General features: G+C 41.7%; 6 protein-coding genes and 1 non-coding gene across 9 annotated transcripts; 2 read left to right on the top strand and 5 right to left on the bottom strand.

Moving 5' to 3' along the window:
- Positions 1 to 4,082: 4,082 nt before the first annotated feature.
- Positions 4,083 to 5,181, top strand: LOC130689214 (uncharacterized). Its single transcript, XM_057512247.2, has one exon. It carries the CDS (start codon positions 4,144 to 4,146, stop codon positions 5,047 to 5,049), a length of 906 nt encoding a protein of 301 aa, XP_057368230.1. The 5' UTR covers positions 4,083 to 4,143; the 3' UTR covers positions 5,050 to 5,181.
- A 3,705-nt stretch (positions 5,182 to 8,886) lies between these two features.
- LOC130689210 (bestrophin-2-like) lies at positions 8,887 to 10,815 on the bottom strand. The gene is made up of 8 exons (XM_057512242.1): positions 10,728 to 10,815; positions 10,455 to 10,656; positions 10,231 to 10,365; positions 9,973 to 10,139; positions 9,750 to 9,904; positions 9,538 to 9,615; positions 9,236 to 9,466; positions 8,887 to 9,170 (listed from the first exon to the last, which is right to left on the bottom strand). The coding sequence occupies exons 1-8, from the start codon at positions 10,738 to 10,740 to the stop codon at positions 9,009 to 9,011; spliced, it is 1,143 nt and encodes a 380-aa protein (XP_057368225.1). The 5' UTR covers positions 10,741 to 10,815; the 3' UTR covers positions 8,887 to 9,008.
- A 930-nt stretch (positions 10,816 to 11,745) lies between these two features.
- On the bottom strand, positions 11,746 to 15,692 carry LOC130689236 (aminopeptidase N-like). Its single transcript, XM_057512275.2, has 11 exons — positions 15,121 to 15,692; positions 14,846 to 15,001; positions 14,363 to 14,683; positions 14,107 to 14,290; positions 13,855 to 14,014; positions 13,720 to 13,801; positions 12,954 to 13,653; positions 12,712 to 12,899; positions 12,337 to 12,648; positions 12,189 to 12,267; positions 11,746 to 12,102 (listed from the first exon to the last, which is right to left on the bottom strand). The coding sequence occupies exons 1-11, from the start codon at positions 15,645 to 15,647 to the stop codon at positions 11,917 to 11,919; spliced, it is 2,895 nt and encodes a 964-aa protein (XP_057368258.1). The 5' UTR covers positions 15,648 to 15,692; the 3' UTR covers positions 11,746 to 11,916.
- A 949-nt stretch (positions 15,693 to 16,641) lies between these two features.
- Trnat-cgu (transfer RNA threonine (anticodon CGU)) lies at positions 16,642 to 16,742 on the bottom strand. The gene is made up of 2 exons: positions 16,707 to 16,742; positions 16,642 to 16,677 (listed from the first exon to the last, which is right to left on the bottom strand). It is a non-coding gene; the product is annotated as a tRNA-Thr (tRNA).
- A 364-nt stretch (positions 16,743 to 17,106) lies between these two features.
- Positions 17,107 to 18,131, bottom strand: LOC130688525 (uncharacterized). The gene is made up of 4 exons (XM_057511506.2): positions 17,806 to 18,131; positions 17,647 to 17,718; positions 17,425 to 17,577; positions 17,107 to 17,355 (listed from the first exon to the last, which is right to left on the bottom strand). Exons 1-4 carry the CDS (start codon positions 18,034 to 18,036, stop codon positions 17,107 to 17,109), a joined length of 705 nt encoding a protein of 234 aa, XP_057367489.2. The 5' UTR covers positions 18,037 to 18,131.
- Positions 18,132 to 18,463: 332 nt separating this feature from the next.
- On the top strand, positions 18,464 to 20,501 carry LOC130689204 (DNA-(apurinic or apyrimidinic site) endonuclease 2-like). 3 transcript variants are annotated; one of them, XM_057512232.2, is made up of 8 exons: positions 18,464 to 18,593; positions 18,680 to 18,710; positions 18,783 to 18,866; positions 18,944 to 19,128; positions 19,203 to 19,438; positions 19,502 to 20,034; positions 20,095 to 20,178; positions 20,250 to 20,501. In XM_057512232.2, exons 1-8 carry the CDS (start codon positions 18,507 to 18,509, stop codon positions 20,423 to 20,425), a joined length of 1,416 nt encoding a protein of 471 aa, XP_057368215.1. In that variant the 5' UTR covers positions 18,464 to 18,506; the 3' UTR covers positions 20,426 to 20,501. The 3 variants fall into 3 exon arrangements, with proteins under 3 accessions (XP_057368215.1, XP_057368216.1, XP_059352803.1); XM_057512233.2 differs by having other exon boundaries at positions 18,472 to 18,549; positions 18,625 to 18,710; XM_059496820.1 differs by having other exon boundaries at positions 18,527 to 18,624.
- Positions 20,502 to 20,521: 20 nt separating this feature from the next.
- LOC130689226 (NADH dehydrogenase [ubiquinone] 1 alpha subcomplex subunit 11-like) lies at positions 20,522 to 21,264 on the bottom strand. The gene is made up of 2 exons (XM_057512261.1): positions 21,058 to 21,264; positions 20,522 to 20,975 (listed from the first exon to the last, which is right to left on the bottom strand). The coding sequence occupies exons 1-2, from the start codon at positions 21,152 to 21,154 to the stop codon at positions 20,587 to 20,589; spliced, it is 486 nt and encodes a 161-aa protein (XP_057368244.1). The 5' UTR covers positions 21,155 to 21,264; the 3' UTR covers positions 20,522 to 20,586.
- Between the last annotated feature and the right edge of the window lie 85 nt (positions 21,265 to 21,349).

A 21,349-nucleotide genomic window follows, 5' to 3' on the forward strand; every position in this document is an offset into this window, starting at 1 on the left:
TTTCTTGGTTTTGAATTTATTATTTAAAATCCAAGCGCATGACGATTTACTGGATGTGTTTAGCTGCTTGCGACATCTACCAGTTTGGAACTGATGTTAGTGCTGTGCAAAAGCCAAGATACACTGATTCAAAGGTGGATAGTAGTTCTCCAATTGACAATTCAATAGTCGACTAAACGAGAAAAGATCCATACAATTTCATGTCCTTCTAATTTTCTGTGCTCTATACCCTAGAACGTTGAACATCCTGTTCTTCTCCATTAATCAACGAGAAAACCAAAAATCAAGGTGGTAATAATAATAAAAACAGACAAAAATTTTTTGTTTTTTTTTGGTATCCCCAAACTAATCAAATATGAAAGGCATCAGTCGTTCACATGGAGGCTTACCCAGGAGTCTTCTTGTCCATTCAGTGATAATTGAATCGTTCAGATACATTAGCTGTAATCTTTAAAGAACGACTCAGTTACCACATCGAGACACTATACTACTAAGGTGAAACCTCAACACGTAAACGACTTTTGCCCTGTCAATCTGAATTAGCTCAAGGAAAATTTGTATTTAATTTTTTTCCAAATGATCAAAACAAAAGGAAAGAAAGCCAAAGAGTAAATTCAAATAAGTCACCTCAACTACCATATAAAGAACAAATCAACACTTCGCGGTGTTCTTTCCCTGAAACTGATCGAATGTCGTGGATGTCATGTCTGTTTAGGTTGGCGGCTCAGCCCAGGCGTCACCTCGTAACTCAGTGATGATTTAGGCATTCATGGTCTACATAAGCAGCAATTCCATGAACGCTTCCACCATCACATCGAAACAAGATACTCCAAAAGCTAAAGCCACCAAACATTAAACGACGTTTTATCCATTCCATACGATCAGCTCAGGTGGATTTGCACTTCAAACGGATAGTTAAAAAATAAACTCATTTGTTTTTGTCGAAAATCATACATTAACTGCATGTGGAAAGCCAAAGGTGGAAGAGTTGGGGGATTTATTTGGGGGGGGATGGCCGCGGCGGAAGTACCCCGTTGACGAGAACGTCGAAAGCCTTTCGGCAGTCGTCCAGTCGCCCTGTGAATTGCAGTTTTTCGTCGCGTGACATTGGATGTCGAATAAGGACAAAGAAACCACCTTCGCCATCGCGAAATTTGGGATGGCGGAGTAGTCTTAAATCGACATTGGAACACTCGATGGTCACTGGCACACATTCGATGATTTCGCGTGCGGCAGCTCGACGTTTTTCAGGACTTCCTCGTGTGATGTTCAAGTTATACAGTTCCAGGATGTTTTTGTCCTGTACGAAGCTCACGATGACTCCGTGAGCCTCCTGCACACGCCTGACATTTTCGCCTCCTCGGCCCACAACACGACCGTAATGTTTCTGATGGATGCCCAACAGCACCAACTTGTCCGCGCTTTCGAATTGTTTTACTTCTTTCGAAATAATAGCAAAGCTGGGAGCGGGTTTAGTTGCCACTGTGGGATATTTAGCCTTCACTGGTGCAACACTTGGAGCAGCAGTTGCGGTGGCATTTTCTTTTGGTCGAGCTGGCGGATGAACCGGCGTTTTACCTTCAGACAGGTTGGCTGTGTAACCCTCGATCGGTTTGTCTTTGTATCTGATGTCAGCTGAAGGGAAAACAGCGGGCTTAACATCCGTGGCAGGTTGTGGAGCCGGTCTTTGGCCGGACGGTGGGGCAGGTTTTTGGCCGGATGGTGGCGCAGGTCTTTCGCCGGACGGTGGAGAAGCTGTTTTGCCGGACGGTGGGGCAGGTTTTTGGCCGGATGGTGGCGCAGGTCTTTCGCCGGACGGTGGAGAAGCTGTTTTGCCGGACGGTGGAGGAGATTGCGGTGAAGCGAGAACGTCCATCACAGTTTTGTAAATCGATTCCGATTTTTCTGGAGTCTTGTCTTTCTCGGCTACACGTTCTTCCTTTTTAGCTGCTGCTACTTCGGCATAACGTTTCGCCTCCGTTGGAGGAACTTGCGATGGAGAAAGAGCTTCCATCACAGATTCGTAAATCGATTCCGATTTTCCTGGAGCCTTGTCTTTTTCGGCTACACGTTCCTCCTTTTTAGCTGCTGCTTCTTTGGCCTTACGTTTCGCCTTCGTCTTTTTCGACACGACTTCTTTAAATTCGGGATCGGCTTTAGGTACTTTGGCAGATGGTGGAAGGTCATCAGTGCCACATTCGACATCTCGGGTCTTCACTTCAGATTTACGATGAGCTTGCTCACAGGATTCTCGCAATTGCTTCAATTCTGCATCTTTCGAAGCCAAAAGTGCATCTTTGTCATCAGCGATCGTCTTCATTTGCGACTCGGCAGCGATCAAACCACTCTGACGTTGTTCTAACTCCGCAATTATTCTCTTGGCATCGTCGAGTTCCAACTTGACAGATTCCATTTCGGATTTCATGGAATTAGCGTCTTTGATCAGCCGTTCTTTCTCATCGTCAAGTTGTGGAGTGTTGCCAGACGCAGAAGCGATGCCGCCCTTAACCTGTTCCAGGACATGGTTGATAGTCCATTTCGCATGCTCTGTGATAACGTCCAACGAAGACAGATGTTGTTGAATGCCCTCGATTTTTGTAACAGAGTCCTTGAGCTCGCCGGATCGCTTTTCACACACATGCTGTTGTGGACGACTAGCTTGTTCCAACTCCAATTCTATGATACGTTGCATCAAATTGGCGTTGGTGAGTTCCAGGTCAGCGATACGATTGTTATATTCATCTTGAAACTCCATAATTTCGATCTCTTTATGGATAATTTCGTCCGACCTTTTCCTCGTTAGCTCCGCGATTTCCTCCTGGTGTCTCGATTGAAACATGCCAAACTCCCACGCGAGTTTGTCCGCCTTCCGTCTCGATTCGCCGTTAACGCGATGCGCCGTTTCCAGTTGGTCTTGTAACTCAGAAATTTCTTTCATCAATTCGTCTTCGCGCGCTTTTTGTTTCTGGGTTTCGAACGGGTCGTCCGTTTGTTGAGATACGTCAACCTTCTGGGTTTCCACCGTCGTAGATTCCGAGATCTCATCGTAGACGGCAACATCCTCGATGTCTGTAGATTCCGGTGTCGGTGTTCTGGTAACGATCTGGAAGAATTCCAGCAAGTACATCATTATCCAGTGAAGGAAAGCAAAATACTTTGAGAAATGTTCCATTTTTAGCTTTGAAAGAGTAGCGCTGTTTGGAGATAATAATCCGCAAAAGATATTCGAAATCAATAGAGATTGATTCGAGAATATTTGTAGATTATGAAAAACCTGTTGAATTTCTCAGAAAATCGGATTGGTTAAATCATTTCCTCAACTGCACCGTTGCTAGTGGTTGCTCATATCCGTCGTTAACTGAAGTTTACAAAATATTATCGAATTAATTCCTTTTGCAATTGGTTGATAATTAAAGTTTATATTTAAGCAAACCTATTTCAAATATTTTTTTCGTTAAAAACAAGTTAATAAATAATTTATTCTTAATTAAGGCGCTTTGTGTTTAGGCCAATCATCTCGTGTTCAGCAGCGCATGTTATGGAAAACAGTAAACGCTGCGCGGACTAGACAAACTTATTTTGCATTACTGCATGAGAATGCTTTCTCAAATATTATGTTGAACAACTGTTTCTTTGCATTCATCAACTTGATCATAGAGCCAAAAGCCATGGTCATTAGTTTTAATGTCACGTAATTCATATGGCACTTTGAGAACTAATAACAGCTTCGTTGTTGAGAGGCAATTTCCATCATTGGAAGAAAAGCATAGGCTAGAATAAAACTCTAACGTAAATTAAAAATAAATGGGTAGATTTTAAATGGGCCTTATCGACAGAAAATTAAAATTTTACTGCTAGCAGTTTGGTTATGCCTAGCTGTTAAGCCGAACGGAATGCAAATCATCGTCTGGACACAAGAGGGGAAGTGGGCGTTGCCGTGCATCCCGAACCAAGAGAAGACTATATACGCAAATAGAATTTCACTCGTCTGGTGTGGCTATGCGATAAGCTTCCATGCACTGAGGACTAGACTAAAAACGAAATGAAAACAACTGTCTTTTAGTACGTAGTGCGACATCGAAGACAGCGCGTCACCATAGGTTTCCACACTCCCCCAGTATTGTGCCGTAATTTTGAACGTGCATGTGTCACCGTGATCACATGGCGTTCGAAGCCATAAAAAATAGAAAAAATGCGCTAATTTTATGTGTTTTGCTTTTTTTTGCAACGGCCTTCTTCTGTTTGCAGTACGTCGGCATTCGAACTGTTGGGACGGCAGCCAGCAGACCGTGCCAGACCGCCGTCTTTGATTGGCGGACTCTTAACGTGGACGAAATGGCACCGGAGGACATGATGAACTATTTCCTGTGGCCCAATCGAACGTCTTGTCGTCTCGTACATGATTTTGGCGGACACATGAAACGCAAACCATCGGGACTAGACGGCCAGAAAGCCGTGTGTCTCAGTCCCAAGCAAGTGGCGCCTCCTCCTGGTGAATGCCTGGTTTACTCCTTCGGTATCAATAACGAATGGTCTTTCGACGATCATATGGAACGCTACGGCTGTCAAATTTACGCGTTCGATCCGTCAATGAAAGCGAACGACCACGATCGCAGTCCAGCCATTCATTTCCTGAAACTGGGGCTTCATAGCCGAGACTGGACCAACAAAAAAGGATGGCGACTCCGCTCGCTCACATCCATCTACAACATGCTGAAGAAGCGACATGGTGAAAGGGTCATCGACTATCTAAAGATAGACATCGAGTTGGACGAGTGGGAAGTCATTCCTCAGATAATCAAATCGGGGATGTTGGCCAAAATTCGTCAGCTGGCCATAGAGATCCATTTGCCTATCAAGGATTCTCCGAAGCAGATGCGCGATCGTGTTCGCTTCATCCGCTCACTCGAGGAAGCGGGCATGGTGCGTTTCGATTCCAAGATGAATCCTTGGTTCGGCGGTACGTTCAAGCTGCTCGGTTTGTCAGGCCCACGGGGCTATGAAATCGCTTGGTACAACAGCAAATTTCTGAACGGCAAATGGTCATAGTTGACATCATCCTTTTTCATACGCGGATTTTTTTTTTCTCCGTGTTGAAGTTTGTATTTGCAATAATTCTCTTTGGGTCGATGTAAACCCAAGTTAATTGTTTACTGTGTTTTTCTTATCAAGTTGCAATAGACTGAAATTGATCTGATCGCAAATGTTCACGTCCATCGGTGTATCTCATCTGAGCTGTTTTATGGCTCTTGTGAAATCTAGTAGTGTCAAAACCTAAATATTTTTGGTGTATATTATTCGTTTTGCAGTTCTCAAATTCTTTGATTTAAATGCTGTGCTAAGAGCACATCCGCACCATTTCGGCTGATCTCCGTATAATACCATAATACGTAACAAATGGCTACGATAGCCCCCTCCAGTTTTGGTGTGAGTGTGTCAGTCTAATAACTGTAATTAAAAAATCATGAGAAATGATCCACACCATTTCATGTCTACCTAACTTTCTGTAACGCTACACTCAAGAACATTGAATATCCTGTGCTTCCCTATTAATCAGCTAAAAAACCAAAAATCAATGTGGTAATAATAAGAAAACCAGACAAAAATATTTTTTTTTTGGTATCCCCAAACTAATCAAATATGAAAGGCATCAGTCGTTCACATGGAGCCTTACCCAGGAGTCATCTTGTCCATTCAGTAACAATTTAATCGTTCAGATACATTAGCTGCAATCTTTGATGAACGACTCAATCACCACATCGAGACAAGATACTATTAAGGGGAAACCTCAACATGTAAACGACTTTTGCCCTGTCAGTCTGAATTAGCTCAAGGAAAATTTGTATTTTATTTTTTTATATGACCAATACAAAAAGAAAGGAAACCAAAGAGTAAATTCAAATAAGTCATCTCAACTACCATTTAAAGAACAAATCAACACTTCGCGGTGTTCTTCACTGGAACTGATCAAATGCCGTGGATGTCATGTCTGTTTAGGTTGGAGGCTCAGCCCAGGCGTCACCTCGTAACTCAGTGATGATTTAGGCATTCATGGTCTACATAAGCAGCAATTCCATGAACGCTTCCACCATCACATCGAAACAAGATACTCTAAAAGCTACAGCCACCAAACATTAAACGACGTTTTGTCCATTCCATACGATCAGCTCAGGTGGATTTGCACTTCAAACGGGTAGTTAAAAAATGAACTCATTTGTTTTTGTCGAAAATCATACATTAACTGCATGTGCAGAGCCAAAAGTGGAAGGATTAGACGATTTATTTGGGGGGGGATGGCCGCGGCGAAAGTACCTCGTTGACGAGAACGTTGAAAGCCTTTCGGCACTCGCCTATTCGACCAGTTAATTGCAGTTTTTCGCCAGGTGACCTTGGACGTCGGATATGTACGAATACACCATCTTCGGTGCTTCGAAAGTTGGGATGGTTGAGTTGCCTTAAATCGACGTTGTAACACTCGATGGTCACCGGCAGACACTCGATAATTTCGCGTGCGGCAGCTCGACGTTTTATGGGACTTCCTCCTGTGATGTTCATGTCATACAGTTCCAGGTTCTTTTTGTTTTGGACAAAGCTCAACATGACTCCGTGAGCCTCCTGCAGACGCCTGATATTTTCACCTCCTCGACCCACAACACGACCGTAATTTTGCTGATGGATGCCCAACAGCACCAACGTGTCCGCACTTTCGAATGGTTTTATTTCTTTCGAAATAATGGCAAAACAGGGAGCTGGTTTAGTTGCCACTGTAGGATCTTTTGCCTTCTCTGGGACAACAGTTGGAGCAGCAGTTGGGGTAGCATTTTCTCCTGGTCGAGCTGGTGGATGAACCAGCGTTTTGTCTTCAGGCAGGTTGGCTGTGTAACCCTCGATCGGTTTTTGTTTGTATCTGATATCAGCTGAAGCGAAAACAACTGGTTTAACATCAGTAGCAGGATGTGGGACAGGTCTTTGGCCGGATGGTGGGGCAGGTCTTTGGCCGGACGGTGGGGCTGGTCTTTGGCCGGACGGTTGGGCAAGTTTTTGGCCGGACGGTGGGGCAGGTCTTTGGCCGGACGGTGGGGAAGGTGTTTTGCCGGACGGTGGAGTAGATTGCGATGAAGAAAGAGCGTCCATCACAGTGTTGTAAACCGATTCCGACTTTATTGGAACGCGATCCTTTTCTGCTACACGTTCTTCCTTTCTACCTCCTGCTGCTTCGGTCTTACGTTTCGCCATCGTCTTTTTCGACAGGACTTCTTTGAATTCGGGATCAGCTTTAGGTTCTTCGGCGAGTGGTGCAGGGTCGTCGGTGCCACATCCTATGTCAACTCCGGTCTTGGCTTGGGATTTACGACGAGCTTGCTCACAGGATTCTCGCAGTTGTTTCAATTCTGCATCTTTCGAAGCCAAAAGTGCATCTTTGCCATCAGCGATCGTCTTCATTTGCGACTCGGCAGCGCCACTCTGACGTTGTTCTAACTCTGCAATTGTTTTTTTGGCATCGTCGAGTTCTAACTTGACAGATTCCATTTCGGATTTGATGGATGCAGTCTCTTTGATTAGTTGTTCTTTCTCTTCGTCGAGTTGTGTATTGCCGCTAAACGCAGAGGCGATGTCACCCTTAACCAGTTCCAGGACATGGTTGATTGTCGATTTCACGTGTTCGGCGATAACGTCTAACGAAGAAAGATATTGTTGAATACTTTCGATTTTTGTAACCGAGTCTTTGAGCTCGCCGGATCGCGTGCCACACACAGGATCGCGTTGGGGTGGACGACTAGCTTGTTCCATCTCCAGCTCTTCGATACGTTCCATCAAACTGGAGTTAATGAGTTCCAGGTCAGCGATTCGATTGTTATAATCATCTTGAAACTCCATCATTTTGAACTCTTGTTTGGTGATTTCCTCTGACCTTTTCCTCCTTAGCTCACCAACTTGCTCATTGTATCTCAACTGAAGCGCGTCCAGATACCACGTCAGTCTGTCCACCTTCTGTTTCGATTCGCCGTTAACGCGGTGCGCAGTGTCCAGTTGGTCTTGTAAATCAGAAATTTCTTTCATCAATTCGTCTTCACGCGCGTTTTGTTTCTGGGTTTCGAACGTGTCGTTCGTTTGTTGGGACACGTCCATTTTCTGGGTTTCCACAGGTGTAGATTCCGGGATCTCGTCGGAGACGGCAACAGCCTCGGTGGCTGTAGATTCCGGCATCGGTGTTCTGGTAACAATCTGGAAGAATTCCAGCAGGTACATTATCCAGTGAAGGAAAGCAAAATGCTTTGAGAAATATTCCATTTTTAAATTTTGGATAGATCTGTTGAATTAATCAGAAAATCAGATTGGCCTTCCCATATTCATTTCCTGTAAATGGGCTGCTGGTAGTGGTTGTTTACATCCCTCGTTAACTGAAGTTTGTAAAATATTATCGAATAAAATCCTCTTGCAGTTGGTTTATAATTAAAGTTTATATTTTAAAAAACCTTTTTCAAATGCTTTTTCATTAAAAACGAGTTAATCAATAATTTATTCTTAATTAAAGGTTCTCTGTATTAAGTCGTCTCATGTTAGTTGCGCACGTTACGGAGAACGGTAGATGCTCCGTGGACTAATTTATTTCGCATTATTGCATGAGGATGTTTTTAAAATATGATGTGGAACAACTGTTTCTTTACATACATTAACTTGATCATAGAGCCAAAGGCCATGATCGTTTTGTTAATGTCACGGAATTCATATGGCACCATGCTCACGAAATCGCTTGGTACAACAATAAATTTTTGAATGGCGAATCGCCATAATGAACACTGCCATTTTTCGTGCTCATTTTCGTAATCTCTGTGTAGAAATCGTACATATAGCTCACTTTTAATCAGTTTAAATTTGATTGCTACAGTTTCTTTCGGCAACTTTGCAATAGGCGGAAATGCATTTGATTGCAGGTGTTCACGCCAACGTCTGTAATTGTGTCTATGACAGTTGATGTATGACTCTTGTGCAGTCTAGTAGCGTCATCAGTGATTCATAAGTTTCGATGCGTGCTGTTCGTTTTGCAGCAACTGGCCAGGTATCAACTGTAAAATGTCATCGGCTCCATTGGATGCCGCTTGTCCGGAATTAGCGGCCGTCAATGATGGACAAGTCACGTCCACGTAACCCAGTCCTAGATGAACCGTCTAGAAGAAATACATCCATCGTTAAGGAAAATGGAAGAATAATAGAAATAAATTAAAGCCACAACTCGAAGATGTCGGGTGATGAGAAAGTTGAGGTCAAAGTCTTCATCAGAATCGCCAAAAGGGTTTTTTATCTGTTCGGCCACTTTGAGCAGTCCAACGTAGCAAACTAGTTCCATGGCTGTACCGATAGGCAGAACAATGTCGATATCCTGGAGTGACTGATAACTAGGACCCGTATATTGACGGGCCACGAGACACGCAATGAAGTAGGAATACGTGGATAACGTACACACCTTTATCAAAAGTATTGATATACGTCTTCAATTTCGAAAAGGCAGAGAATGCGAAAATGAGGTTGAATTACTTGAGTATAGATCATTGGGATGCTAACCCAGTTATAGCTCCAAAGGGCACCGCAGTTGGCACGAAATTCTAAAAATTCCTTTTTTAAAAATGGAAAATCAAATCCATTAGTTTTTACGATTATGGGAAAGGGTTAACATAAGAATTGAGATAACGTCGAATGTCATGTAACATTCAATCAGTTCCCACGAAAAAGTAGAGAATGTTACAAACTTCCATGATGAGTTTTGTGCCGGATTCGTTGGTCAGAGTTCCATCGCTGACAGCGTTCTGGAGTGCTGCGGCAAACCAAGTAGCAGGTACCCAAAACAAATTGACAACTGGAGCAATCGATTCGAAAGATTGCTTCTCTTTTCGAGTCATAACACCTTTTGACCATTGAAAATATTTTAAAAAAAATAAGATTACATACGGCACACGTTTTACAACGACTTACCATCTAGAACGAGACTCTGAAGAGTTGGATAGCGGCGACGCACAGCTGGTGATATCGAACGTAGCAAGAGCACCAACATCAGCAGTGAACGACGGACAAGTCCCTGTCTCAATTCTCGAACTGATTCCTGATCGCCGGTGATGTAAATCTGAATAGCGAGCATCAATCTGCACCGTAACATCGTTTGTTACATTTTTGCACGTTCAGAAATATTGATGGTTGTTGTATTTCGTTTATGGGTGTGTCCTTTAGATTTACCTGTCTGGCCAAGGAATCGTTAGATATTGCTGCCACCATCGACCGGCTACCGTGGTGACGTAAAAACCAAGTAGAAATGGCACAGATAAGTGATCAATGTACGACTGAAAAAATGCTTTCGATTGCTCGAAATATCTGCCAATAGCGAAATTTTGAATCAATTATTTCAATTCATTTATTCCTTGAATTGGTAAAGGGTGGGGAAAAAAAAGATCCAGTTTAACTTTTTTTGATCGTCGTTGAGTACGAATCTGTAGACGACGCTGAGAATATCGAAGAGTAGAAGAAAGACGATAAGTTCTTGATAAACGACTTTGTAAACTGAACGTCGCCACATAATCAACATGCGACCGATGCCCATATGATTTGATGTGGCGCCATGATCCATTTCGTCTGGGTAGATAGAGGCTCCAGTCGTCATGTTGTCTACACGATCCACAATAAAAGCTAATGTATAAATGCTGTAAACTTAATGGTACGTAACAATTGGATCTCACTTTTTTTACGCATCTCAATGACTGCGAAGCAAGCAAAAGAAAGATGAACTTCTAAGTGTGAGGTTTATTGCGGCGTAGCAACTGGATGGCCTGGTTGTCGGGACACGACTGCGGATGAACTGAAATAGACGCGCAGCGTCGTGATGCTCTCTTCATTTTCAACTTGCACTGGTCGATGGATCTCTCCGTATATTTATGGCCCCATGGTTATCTCTAATTCAAAGCTCGGCTGACGTGAAAAAGTGAATTATTCAGCCAACAAGAGAATCGATGGATCAATTGCTATCCTTGCACATTTATACTGAACACGGGATTGTTTTTAGGATTTATGGCAAGATCATGCATCGAATCCGGACCGAAATACATTTCCGGCTGACATCGTAATGTCAAACATCAAATCTATACGAAATATTCTATGGTCTGTAAATAAATAATAACCTCTGTCCACATTCGTCTCCATCGATAAACTGATATTGTACTATAGTTGCATGTAAGGCCAACAGTAACTAGTCCGCACAATTTTGTTTTCCCTTCTATGAAAAGAAACAATGACGCAGAGCATGGAGCGAAAATGCGTATGCAAGGTAGTCCACAATATACCAGTTGAATCTAAAATTTGCGTAAGATTTTTGACTTGTGGCTGTAATAGAGGCCGATATCAAACAGGTTTTTTGTCAATCAACCTACAGGAATCCCGTTGCTCGCACCTTTGCCACATCTTTCAGCTCCTCGACACAATTCTTTTTTTTTTTTCCAAACGTGTTTTTGTGTGTAGGGAAAATTGAATTGTATGACAAAATTGATGACTCGCACTCTTGCATCTGATTGTACAAGCTCAACGAGTTAAGTTCAGTGATGGAATTTTCCAAAAAAATGCTGCATTACGGAATGTCCGTTTCATTTCCACCGATTCACTCATAATATCAATGGATGCAGTAAAAATGTACGGTAGCTTTTAGCTCCGTTGTCATGAGGATGGCCATTTCAATTCAAAACAAAATTCGTAGAAAAACAACGGTGACCCATCAGAGCATTTTATTTGAAGGCCTCGATTGAAATCTCTGAGGCCTTTCGGCACGATGCATAAATTAAGATAAACGACGCTCATAAATAGATTTCTATTTCTTCCCTGCACGATATACTCACGCGGGATGAAGCGTTGGAAGGAAAAAGACATTGTGAGGAAGGGTCACACCTTGAACACAGATGCCTTTGTGCGTCCGTCAGTTCGCCGAGCTTCCAAAACCGAGTAAACCTTTTCCGAATGTTTCTCAGTCCAGCGAATATTTGCACGAATGCCGTTCAGAATGCCCGCAGTAATGGAGCGGTCAAACTTTGTGCTCTTCTTTTCCAGGTCGTTTAAGAACTGAGACATCTACATATGTTCAAATCACAAAGAACAAGAAAACGGGTTTATTATTGACGACGTTCATCCCGAACCGAAGGCAAAAACAGGTCTACCTCATCCAGTTCCTCGTTTGTGCTAAGAAATTTCGAAATCGAGGCCAAAAGCTTCAACGTATCGCCCGATCTCCTAAAACTTTTGATTAGACGAGAAAAGAAAAATCTTATTCATTTGCAAATTGATTAAAGGATAATTGGCACGTACTGTCGTCCTAGTCTGTCCCAATTGGTTTTGATGAAATTCAACACCATAGGGCGTGCTATGGAATTATCTGCCATTTTCTCAATCATCGTGAACGTGTCGCGAGGAGATTGCTCGATGGTTGGATGGAAAACGCGCGAGAGTAGCTGCTTTAACCGGTTACGATCTTGGCTGCAAGTCATAGCCGATAAGATTTTGGCCCGTTGGGGAGCCATCAAGTCGTTCATGCTCATCCGCCAGGCCCATTTCCATTCGTCGTTTCCACCGTGCCGCATGACAGCGCACCAGTTCCGCTCCAAGTGGTCCACCATTGTCCTTTTTTATGAGATGTTAGTTTTACAGTAGGTATGTGGATATTAACAGTATTATAAGTCATACTTTTTCTGCGCTGCAGTGATAGTTCCGTCCATTTCTGCACGGAACATTCCCAAGACTTGATCCACGCAGACACCGTCACTCCAACTGGAACAGCCTTCTACATCGAACCCATCAGTTCTAACCAAATTGTTGTACTCGTTCGGATGCCAATCGTCTGTCCTTCCGAATAACAATCGTTCCTCGTATTCCTTTGAATAAATGTAAATAAATTTCAATTCAATCAAAGCTGACACTACACTCACCTGGAAAAGTGCAAACAACGATTCGTTTTGCTTCGCTCGTTCCCTCATCCATTTCAAATGAAACTGAGTTGTGCTACGGACGAATTCATCACTGACTAATGTCAAATATTCGATGAGTTCCAGAACCACTTGATATTCTAAATACTCCCCGAAGGCCAACGTGAAAGCGTCGTCAATCAACTGGGCTCGAGTTACTTGCGGGATAACCGTGTGATTGACCACTAGCTGACGTGAAATCATACGCCAATTGCGATCGTCATACAAGACGCGGACGTAGCCAGACAATTCACCGTTAATGAGGATCCAGCTGTCTTCCTCGTCGTTCATGGAATCATGGCCCGAAACCGGTGGGAAATAAGGAATTTCTAATGACGGCCGCTCTGGCGAGAGCCACACTCTTGGATAGGTTCCTTGTTGAGTGAAATCCGGCTGATTGCTGTCCGTCATACAGATGGGAATCCACCACAACTGGTTGGCAGTTTCATCGGACGCGATGTCGTTACGGACTGGATGCGGAGTTTGAGATAATCTGATGCGTCCGTTTCCAGTTCGTGTACAGCGTACAATAGGGTAGGATTGTTGGGTCGTCCACGAATGCATGATCTTCGTGACATTCATGCCCCGCCCAATATCGCGGTTCGTGTGGATTTCTTCGTCCAAAATTTCCATAAATTTTTGGCTGTTGGCACTCTGGAATTGACTTGAGATTTGAAAAATCGAATTAGGATGAGATGAGGGTATGAGGCAAACATTTACAGTTACTAACAATCGCTCCATATATGTAACGACCGCATTCCGAAAGTGTTGTGGTCCGACAAAATTGCGCAGCATCAGCAGAAGACCGCTGCCTATAAGACGTCAAGTTCTTACAGCTGTTTTACAGTACGTCATTCAAATAAACCTTTGTTATAGGTGATGGGATCAAATATATTTTCGGCGTCGTCGGCCGTCTCCACTGCCCGGATGACCGATGCTGCATTCATGTGCTCTTCGATTTTCATGGCAGTTCGAATGGAAGAGAACTTTGACATTTCAGAATGAAAACTCAGATTTGGAAGGGCCTAAATTAACGGCCATTGGGTATAAGGAGAAACACATCAACAAATATGATTATGCATCAACCCATGCGAGATTGTAATTAACGTGACCGTACGTGTTTCACCAGATCATTTTCGAAGATACCGCAGAATCCTTCGTTGAACCAGATGTCGCTCCACCAGTCGGACGTCACTAAATTACCAAAGAATTGGTGCGCTAATTCGTGGGCCATGGTTTGAACGACTTGAAATCGTTCTTCTTCGCTACCAGTCTCCTCGTTAAAATTCAACCGGTTTTCACTGGTTAAAACCAATCAAAGGTTCGATCGTCAGATGTTTGTACTGGTATTTCAGTTAATTGAAATACTCTACCGGAATAGGACGAGACCCCAATTTTCCATGGCTTCGAAATCAAGTTCAAATGGAGCGCTGATGAAATCGATCTTCTGTAAAGAGAACGGTTGGCGCACGTACGTTTCCATGTAGTTCAACATGTCGGGTACAACAGCCATCGATTGTTCAAGATGGCGCAATTGATCTCGACGGCCCCAATAGCGCATTCGAATGGTTCGCTCACAAACTTTGTAAATCCTCTCCACCTTGTCGTAGTCGGTCACGAACATGGCTAATAAATAGGTGGGCATCGGTGGCGATCGGCCAAAGCTCGTCCACATCCATTCTCGCGTGTTTTTCCTTGTTGCGAAATCCATAAAAAAAGAAAGAAAAGAAGTTGGCATCAGTTTCCTTATACCTTTAAGAGGGACACTGTTTACGTGCGGTCAAATAACAAGCAAACCCCGCGGTAGTTTTGGAATAAAGAATGTCTATGACATGTTTCGATTGTTTAACACTCACATGGGACGGGTAGTTGTCTCAGGCATATTAGACAAAGCCGTCATGACACGATTATGACCAATGGTGATATCAAACGTTGCTTTAAAACCTGGCTCGTCGAAGCAGGGCAGAACTCTACGGGCATTGGTCGCTTCCATTTGCGTCCCCCCGAACCATCTGAACAAAAATTTCAGTTAAAAAAAAGTCGGGACGTAAAAATCAATAATTCTATTTGGTTAGACATCTGCGGGTGATAATTTTAAATGAGAGATAAACCAAACGAGAAAGCGATGTACCCTTCATGGCAGCATGACGTGTTATCATTCTTGTAGTTGGATCTGAAAAAACCTCGGTTGTCGTTTCGGACTTTGGCCACATAAAATAAACCGACGCGATATCTATGGCCCTTGATCAAAGTCTGCTTGAGAATAACACTAATCTTTTGTCTTTCCACGTCCTCGTGGATGACCGCATGAGCTTCGTTGACTATCTCAAAAAGGCCGGAGAAGCAAAGATCCTCTAACTGAACAAAGCGATCGTGGCTGATCTTCCTTTCCACATCAAGCACTTGTTCGACGCTGACGTCGAGAATGCTAATGTCGACCCCGTGGAACGTCACCACATTTGTAGTCGTGGTCGGTTCTAAATCAATTAAAACATGGCCGCACAAGCGAGGACTACCTCCGCTGATGATGGGCAACAACAACAAATCGTAATGAATGGGCTTCATCGAAGAACCAAGTCTGTGACCGTTGCTCAGGCTGGCAAAGATTAGCACGAATAATTTGGTTAATAAACGCATTTTAAAAATTAAATTTGTCATTGGAATCCAACATTCGATCAAAACGAGAAGGAGAAATGAAGTAAACACAAGTTTATGAACTGGGTTAGTGGCAGGATGGTCAATTGAACAGCTCGATGGCCGACAGTCCACGAGCGACTGAGGACATTCGGAAGGCACAAAGACAAAAGCTCAAGTGTAAAAGGAAATAAGAGAAAAAGAAAACCTGTTGGCGATGGTCTTCCAACCTGTTCCCCATGAACTGCAGCGTGAATAATAAATCTTTTAAGCAAAGCCGTGGAGTAAATGCAACGAGAGCCAAAACATAAAATAGAAAAATTAAAGTGTTAAATCTTCGCAACCCCAAAATGGATAGAAGAGTTTGGTATTTAAAAAAGGTTTTTTTTTATTTACAAATGGGTTAGAGATGCAATCACCTTCTAGGATGAACCGTGTTTTTGCAACATGGCGAAAAGACATATCATAAAATAGATGATAAAATGCAGATTGTAGATGATTGATTTTTGAAATTTTATTTTACTTGTCTCGTTTAGTGAAACGCATTTCATGTTACGGTTTTTTCGACTGTCACGAAATAGCTCAAAGATAAGAAAGGTGTCTTGCATAATTCCCTGTATAGTTGATGTCTTAAGTTCAGCGAAGTTTTCTTTGCCTTTGAACGGGCTCGGACGTTGTTTCAGAAAAACTTGAGTGAAAAACAATAAACAAAACTGTACTGCTTTTATGACGGGTGGTTGCCAAACAGCCCGAAGATGATACAATCGCTGCCAGTCACGCCACTACTAATGATCACAAGAAACGAAGCCAAAATTAAAATAAAAATAAAAATAAAGAACATGTTATGTCAAGTTTGAATTCCATTGATGTCCCATGGAAAAAAAACGGCATCGCGACCAGGGCACAAAGTAACATTATTATACCTGTATTCCATCAAATTTAATATTTTCCTTTCATATACGACGCAGGTACGTACCGTAACAGTATATATAGCATCACAAACCAATAATTTGCTGCTTGCCTCCTGAGAGGATTGAACTCTCGACATCTGGTTACCTATTAGTATCGAATAATTCCTAAACATACGAGACCAGCGCTCTACCACTGAGCTAAGAAGGCGATGCTATTGAGGTCTAATTAATACTTTAAAAATGAAATTCTGCTAACGCATTATGTGATTTACGAAAACTGTTTATTTTGAATCAAAGTGTGTGATGTTATTAGTGAAACACTAAAATCATTTTGCTACCAAATGCTTTGGAGGCCAACAGCATCAGTAATATACAAGGCTGAAATTCAAATAAATGAAGTTGATTGAGTAGAAAACTAGCTAAATCACGTTTGAACGAAAATTTCCAATTTCTAACCAAAATCTTTTCTTCCAACTTTGTATTAAGTGGCAAAATGAAATTGAAATTACTAGAATGAAAAATGAATGTAGACGCAAATTTTGCTTTCCATTGTCAAGTGACATGGCAACAGTTTACGCAATGTGTGGGAAACTACGGTAGAGCCAAAACACAGAGTTTTTTACTGGTTCTTCGACGTCGGCATCTAGCAAGAATTCCTCGCAATCACTGACTTTGCTCTGGTAAGGCAAGGTTTTTGCAATACTGGCTGATTCTGACCCAATTTTATTCGGTTTAACGACCATCAGGGACGTTAGTTCATTGGCAAAATCCAGTGAAAAGTCCTTGGCGATGAATTCAGGAATTGGGCTTACCTTCGAGGGCTGTAAAAGCAAATGAAAAAGCCAGTTTCAGAATGTCAAATGCTCTTAACCAGTTAATGTTACTCTTACAGGGATGTTTTGGACGCATTTTTTTGGAGAAAACAAGTCTGACGTATTGTCGGTAGAATTCAAATGCTTCCAAGATTCTTGTCCATATCGTTCCATCCCAGGCAAAAGCACATCAGGAATATTAGAACCCGCGCCATAACCGAGCTTCCGTTTCTTTCTCATTGCCAGTGTCAATTAGTATTATAATATTTATACTATTTTACGTTTTTATATATTAGATACCCTGACAACGAAAGATGGGGCTAGGTTGAAGTTTTGCAGCTGAAAGCATTTCTTTGCATCCTGTTGTTTGGTCTTGAAACCGAAAAAAAAAGAAATTAGTGACAAAAATGGCGGCTGGGTAGCAAAAAAAAACGCAACGATAACTCTTGTTTATGGTACTTTGGTACAGTTAGAATAATGGAGTGTAGCGTGGCGATTGGGTTCAACCGTTGCCTTTATTTGTTCTTTTTTTTTGTTTAGCTCCTGGAGTTTTCTTACTTGTGTGGCATTTGCCACTATGCTTTCAATAGTTTCATCCACGGATTTGTCCTCATTTTGTGTTTGTTCGTTGGGATGTCTTGTCCAATTTTTTTCTTTGTTTCTGGGGAAAACTCTAAGAAGTTCTCTCATTCTTATTGTTCCAGATTTTATTCAAAGTAATGATGCTCAGCAATTTATAGCTTTCGTTATTTTTGACAGTATAATTATTCGCACAGCCATTAATTAACAAACGTACATGTAATTCTGATGTGGCGAGAAGCTTACGGAAGATAGAAAAGACGAAGGGCTGAAAGGAATATGACCCTCGTTACATGTGCTCGTACGATGAGTTCCCTGGAAGACATTGAGGCATAAGGAACTCAAGAGAGCTAAAACTTATCTAACGAAATTAATAATTAATAAGGGTAAACGTGCCGAATTATCAGAGAGTTAATTTACAACGATCAAATTGTGTATTTGGAAAGTTCGGGTTTCTTCGCAAATTAAACTAAATTTTAGCCACCTGGTGGCGTTCGGGTAAGTTTGAAGTTTCCGACAGCTGAGCTGTTGTATGTAATGACACATTTGAAAAGGCTTTGAAACTCCTTTGATAGTGCAAGATGTTGAATATAGTGACCTGGAATATTAATGGAATTCGTTCGAGTCAACAGAACTTGAAAGACCTTTTTGATTCTCTTGGTGCAGATGTAATGTTCTAACATTGTTTCGCAGCCATAGGTTATAGGAACATATTTTTACCCACTACATGTCATTCAAAATTTACATATTGCAGATTGTCTGCCTGCAAGAGACGAAGATTACTAGTGGGTTTTTCAGCACCTAAAAACGTACTTTGAACTTAATAAGTTACACCCAACATTTTTTTTTGTTTCCAGGAGATATGCTTGATGAAGCAACAGCTCTTGTTGAAGGGTATTCCTCTTACTACAGTTTCTCCCGAAAAAAATCTGGTTATTCAGGTACAAGCTGTTTGATAGTTCGGATGTAAAAATAAAATTACAGTAGAATGCAAAATATCAATCTTCTTTTGCACTAGGTGTTGCAACCTATTGCAAAACGTCTTGCACACCTTTTCAAGCAGAAGAAGGCCTTGCTGGAACCTTCAGTTCTCATGAGGACAAAATAGATTTTTATGACAGTGTTCATAGCTCATTCACTGATGAAGGGCTTAAGGCACTAGATTCTGAAGGACGGTGTGTCATGACACTACACAGGTTTAAGGTAGAGAATACATTTTTTTCTTTATTATAATAATTTGTAATATGATTTATCATTTGTCTTTCGTTTTTTCCCAGGAAGAAGAAGCTGTAGGATCCCTCATTGTAATGAATGTATATTGTCCTCATGCTGGTGACAATGATGAACGTTTAGCTTATAAGCTCGAGTTTTATCGAGCATTAAGTCTCCGTTGCCATGATTTACTTAGCAAAGGGTATCACGTCATCGTCCTCGGTGATATTAACGTTTCACATCGTCTCATTGACCATTGCGAGCCCGATGATGTTACCAGTTTCTCGAAGTCACCTAGTCGGTATAGCAACATGTTATTACACTTACGTGTATTTAATCAATTCACATTACCCTCCATGAATAGGATATGGTTAGATGGTTTCTTAGTTGAGGGAGGTGGAAAATTCATTGACTCGTTTCGCTATCTGTATCCGACTAAAGAAAAGGCCTTTACTTGCTGGAACACGAAGCTGAACGCACGAGTGAATAACTATGGAACCAGGATAGACTACATAATGCTCAGTTCAAAATTAAGCCAGTCATTACGAGAATGCATTATCATGAATGAAGTTTATGGAAGTGATCACTGCCCAGTTAAAGCATCTATAGCACTCCATTTTATGTCATCCACTCACCTTCCTGCATTATGCACCAGAAATTTCAAAGAATTCTCAGGCAAGCAGCTAAAAATGTCAGAATTTATCTGCAAACGCAATCATCTTGCCATTGAGTCAGCAAATGAATTGCAAAGTAGATCTGAAGTTTCAGAGCCCAAAAAGATGCGCCTATCGCAGAAAACTACTAAACAGCAAAGCAGTTTATTGAATTTCTTCGCTCCAACGTCAGTGACCAGTCGCGAAAATATTTCTTCCCTACAATTCATTTCCAGTACAACAGGTGATAAAATTCATTATAAAGTAAAACATTAAAATAACACAATGGGATTTTCGCGTAAAGAATCAATGAATAGCTTCGACTGCGATAAGTCTTTATCTAGTGCCACCAGTTCTTCTGTAGGTTTGTGGAAAAATCTGTTAAAAGGTAAGATTTATCTTCCTTTTTATTCGAAAAAGTTTACAAGCTTACAATGTATTTTTAAAATGTAATTTTAGGACCCGCTCCTCCGCCTGTCTGTAGTGGACATAAGGAGGCGTGCGTCTTGCGAACAGTTAAGAAGAAGGGTCCAAATATGAATCGGCAATTCTGGGCATGTCCCCGGGCAGCTGGACACAGCAGTGATCTCAACGCACAGTGTAATTTCTTTCTTTGGGCTTCTGCGAAACGGTAATCGCTCACGTACAGTACGCAGTGTAATGCCAATGTAATATATGTATTGTAAATAGTAAAAGAAAATTGAAACGATACTAGTTTTACAGACAAAATATCTTCTCTAACCGACACTTTATTTCTCTATATATCCTTTACATCACATTCAAGTTCACTTGAAGCTTATTTATATTTATCCTTCAATGAAGAGAAATCATACTCAAGTGAATTTAAGAAATTCTTTTGCTTTTTAACTGTGGGGAAGAACTCCCATCCCTCTTCTATGGATTTTTTCTTCATAAATGCAACAACACCAAAAAGAAGAAAGGCATGCAAGCCACCAGATAGGCTATTTTTCCAAGCTCCAAAGATTGCAGCTGAACTTGCAGCGCCAATTACATAGTTCAAACGATCATCCTTCCCACGCAGTGAGGTGGCTATGCAAGTCGTTGCTGCAAATGCTGCAGCCATTGCTGTAAATGGTCCCATGTAATGGACAAACCTTCCAGCTGTCTGAACATATCCTTTGGGATGGGATAGCAAGAGAACATCCGTTGCAGCGATACCCAAACCTTTAGTCAAAAAGTAATTTCTCGTAAAGGCATAACCCAACAAACACCTGAACACTGCAATTCGATATCTTATTTTACTTACCGAAATAGGCAGCGTGTTTGGACATGTAGAACATCTTTTGGAAACAATCTTCTCCTTCAGGAGAATCGTAATACTTGTAATTCATCAAAGCCTGCATGGTTAAGAATACCGAAACTAGATATTAAAATGTGAACTGTTATTTCCGATTTTCACTTCTCGTTCGAGAAATGTATCGTCTGCCAGATCAAATTTACAACAAGAACCAAAAACTTTGATGCCAAATTGCTGATAGCAATATTATAAATATTTTTTGAAAATCTTTTATTTATTAAGGCGCTGAAAATCAAAACTT

Source organism: Daphnia carinata, chromosome 9 (assembly GCF_022539665.2).
Source record: "Daphnia carinata strain CSIRO-1 chromosome 9, CSIRO_AGI_Dcar_HiC_V3, whole genome shotgun sequence".
NCBI lineage: Eukaryota > Metazoa > Arthropoda > Branchiopoda > Diplostraca > Daphniidae > Daphnia > Daphnia carinata.

Bases quoted from the DNA above. Each gene is read 5' to 3' on its own strand.
- LOC130689214 (XM_057512247.2), top strand. From the start codon at position 4,144: ATGTGTCACCGTGATCACATGGCGTTCGAAGCCATAAAAAATAGAAAA.
- LOC130689210 (XM_057512242.1), bottom strand. The intron at 9,616-9,749 runs GTTTGTAACATT...TTTTTAAAAAAG, and splicing joins GCACAAAACTCATCATGGAA to GAATTTTTAGAATTTCGTGC. The intron at 9,467-9,537 runs GTAATTCAACCT...CTTTTGATAAAG, and splicing joins TCCCAATGATCTATACTCAA to GTGTGTACGTTATCCACGTA.
- LOC130689236 (XM_057512275.2), bottom strand. From the start codon at position 15,647: ATGACAAATTTAATTTTTAAAATGCGTTTATTAACCAAATTATTCGTG. The intron at 13,654-13,719 runs GTTAGTAACTGT...TCAAATCTCAAG, and splicing joins GTTACATATATGGAGCGATT to TCAATTCCAGAGTGCCAACA. The intron at 12,103-12,188 runs GTAGACCTGTTT...GAACATATGTAG, and splicing joins CAAACGAGGAACTGGATGAG to ATGTCTCAGTTCTTAAACGA.
- LOC130688525 (XM_057511506.2), bottom strand. From the start codon at position 18,036: ATGAGAGAACTTCTTAGAGTTTTCCCCAGAAACAAAGAAAAAAATTGG. The intron at 17,578-17,646 runs GTATCTAATATA...GCAATGAGAAAG, and splicing joins CCCCATCTTTCGTTGTCAGG to AAACGGAAGCTCGGTTATGG. The intron at 17,356-17,424 runs GTAAGAGTAACA...TTGCTTTTACAG, and splicing joins AATGCGTCCAAAACATCCCT to CCCTCGAAGGTAAGCCCAAT.
- LOC130689204 (XM_057512232.2), top strand. From the start codon at position 18,507: ATGTTGAATATAGTGACCTGGAATATTAATGGAATTCGTTCGAGTCAA. The intron at 18,594-18,679 runs GTAATGTTCTAA...TACATATTGCAG, and splicing joins TTGATTCTCTTGGTGCAGAT to ATTGTCTGCCTGCAAGAGAC. The intron at 20,035-20,094 runs GTGATAAAATTC...TTTCGCGTAAAG, and splicing joins ATTCATTTCCAGTACAACAG to AATCAATGAATAGCTTCGAC.
- LOC130689226 (XM_057512261.1), bottom strand. From the start codon at position 21,154: ATGCAGGCTTTGATGAATTACAAGTATTACGATTCTCCTGAAGGAGAA. The intron at 20,976-21,057 runs GTAAGTAAAATA...TTTTGACTAAAG, and splicing joins CAAACACGCTGCCTATTTCG to GTTTGGGTATCGCTGCAACG.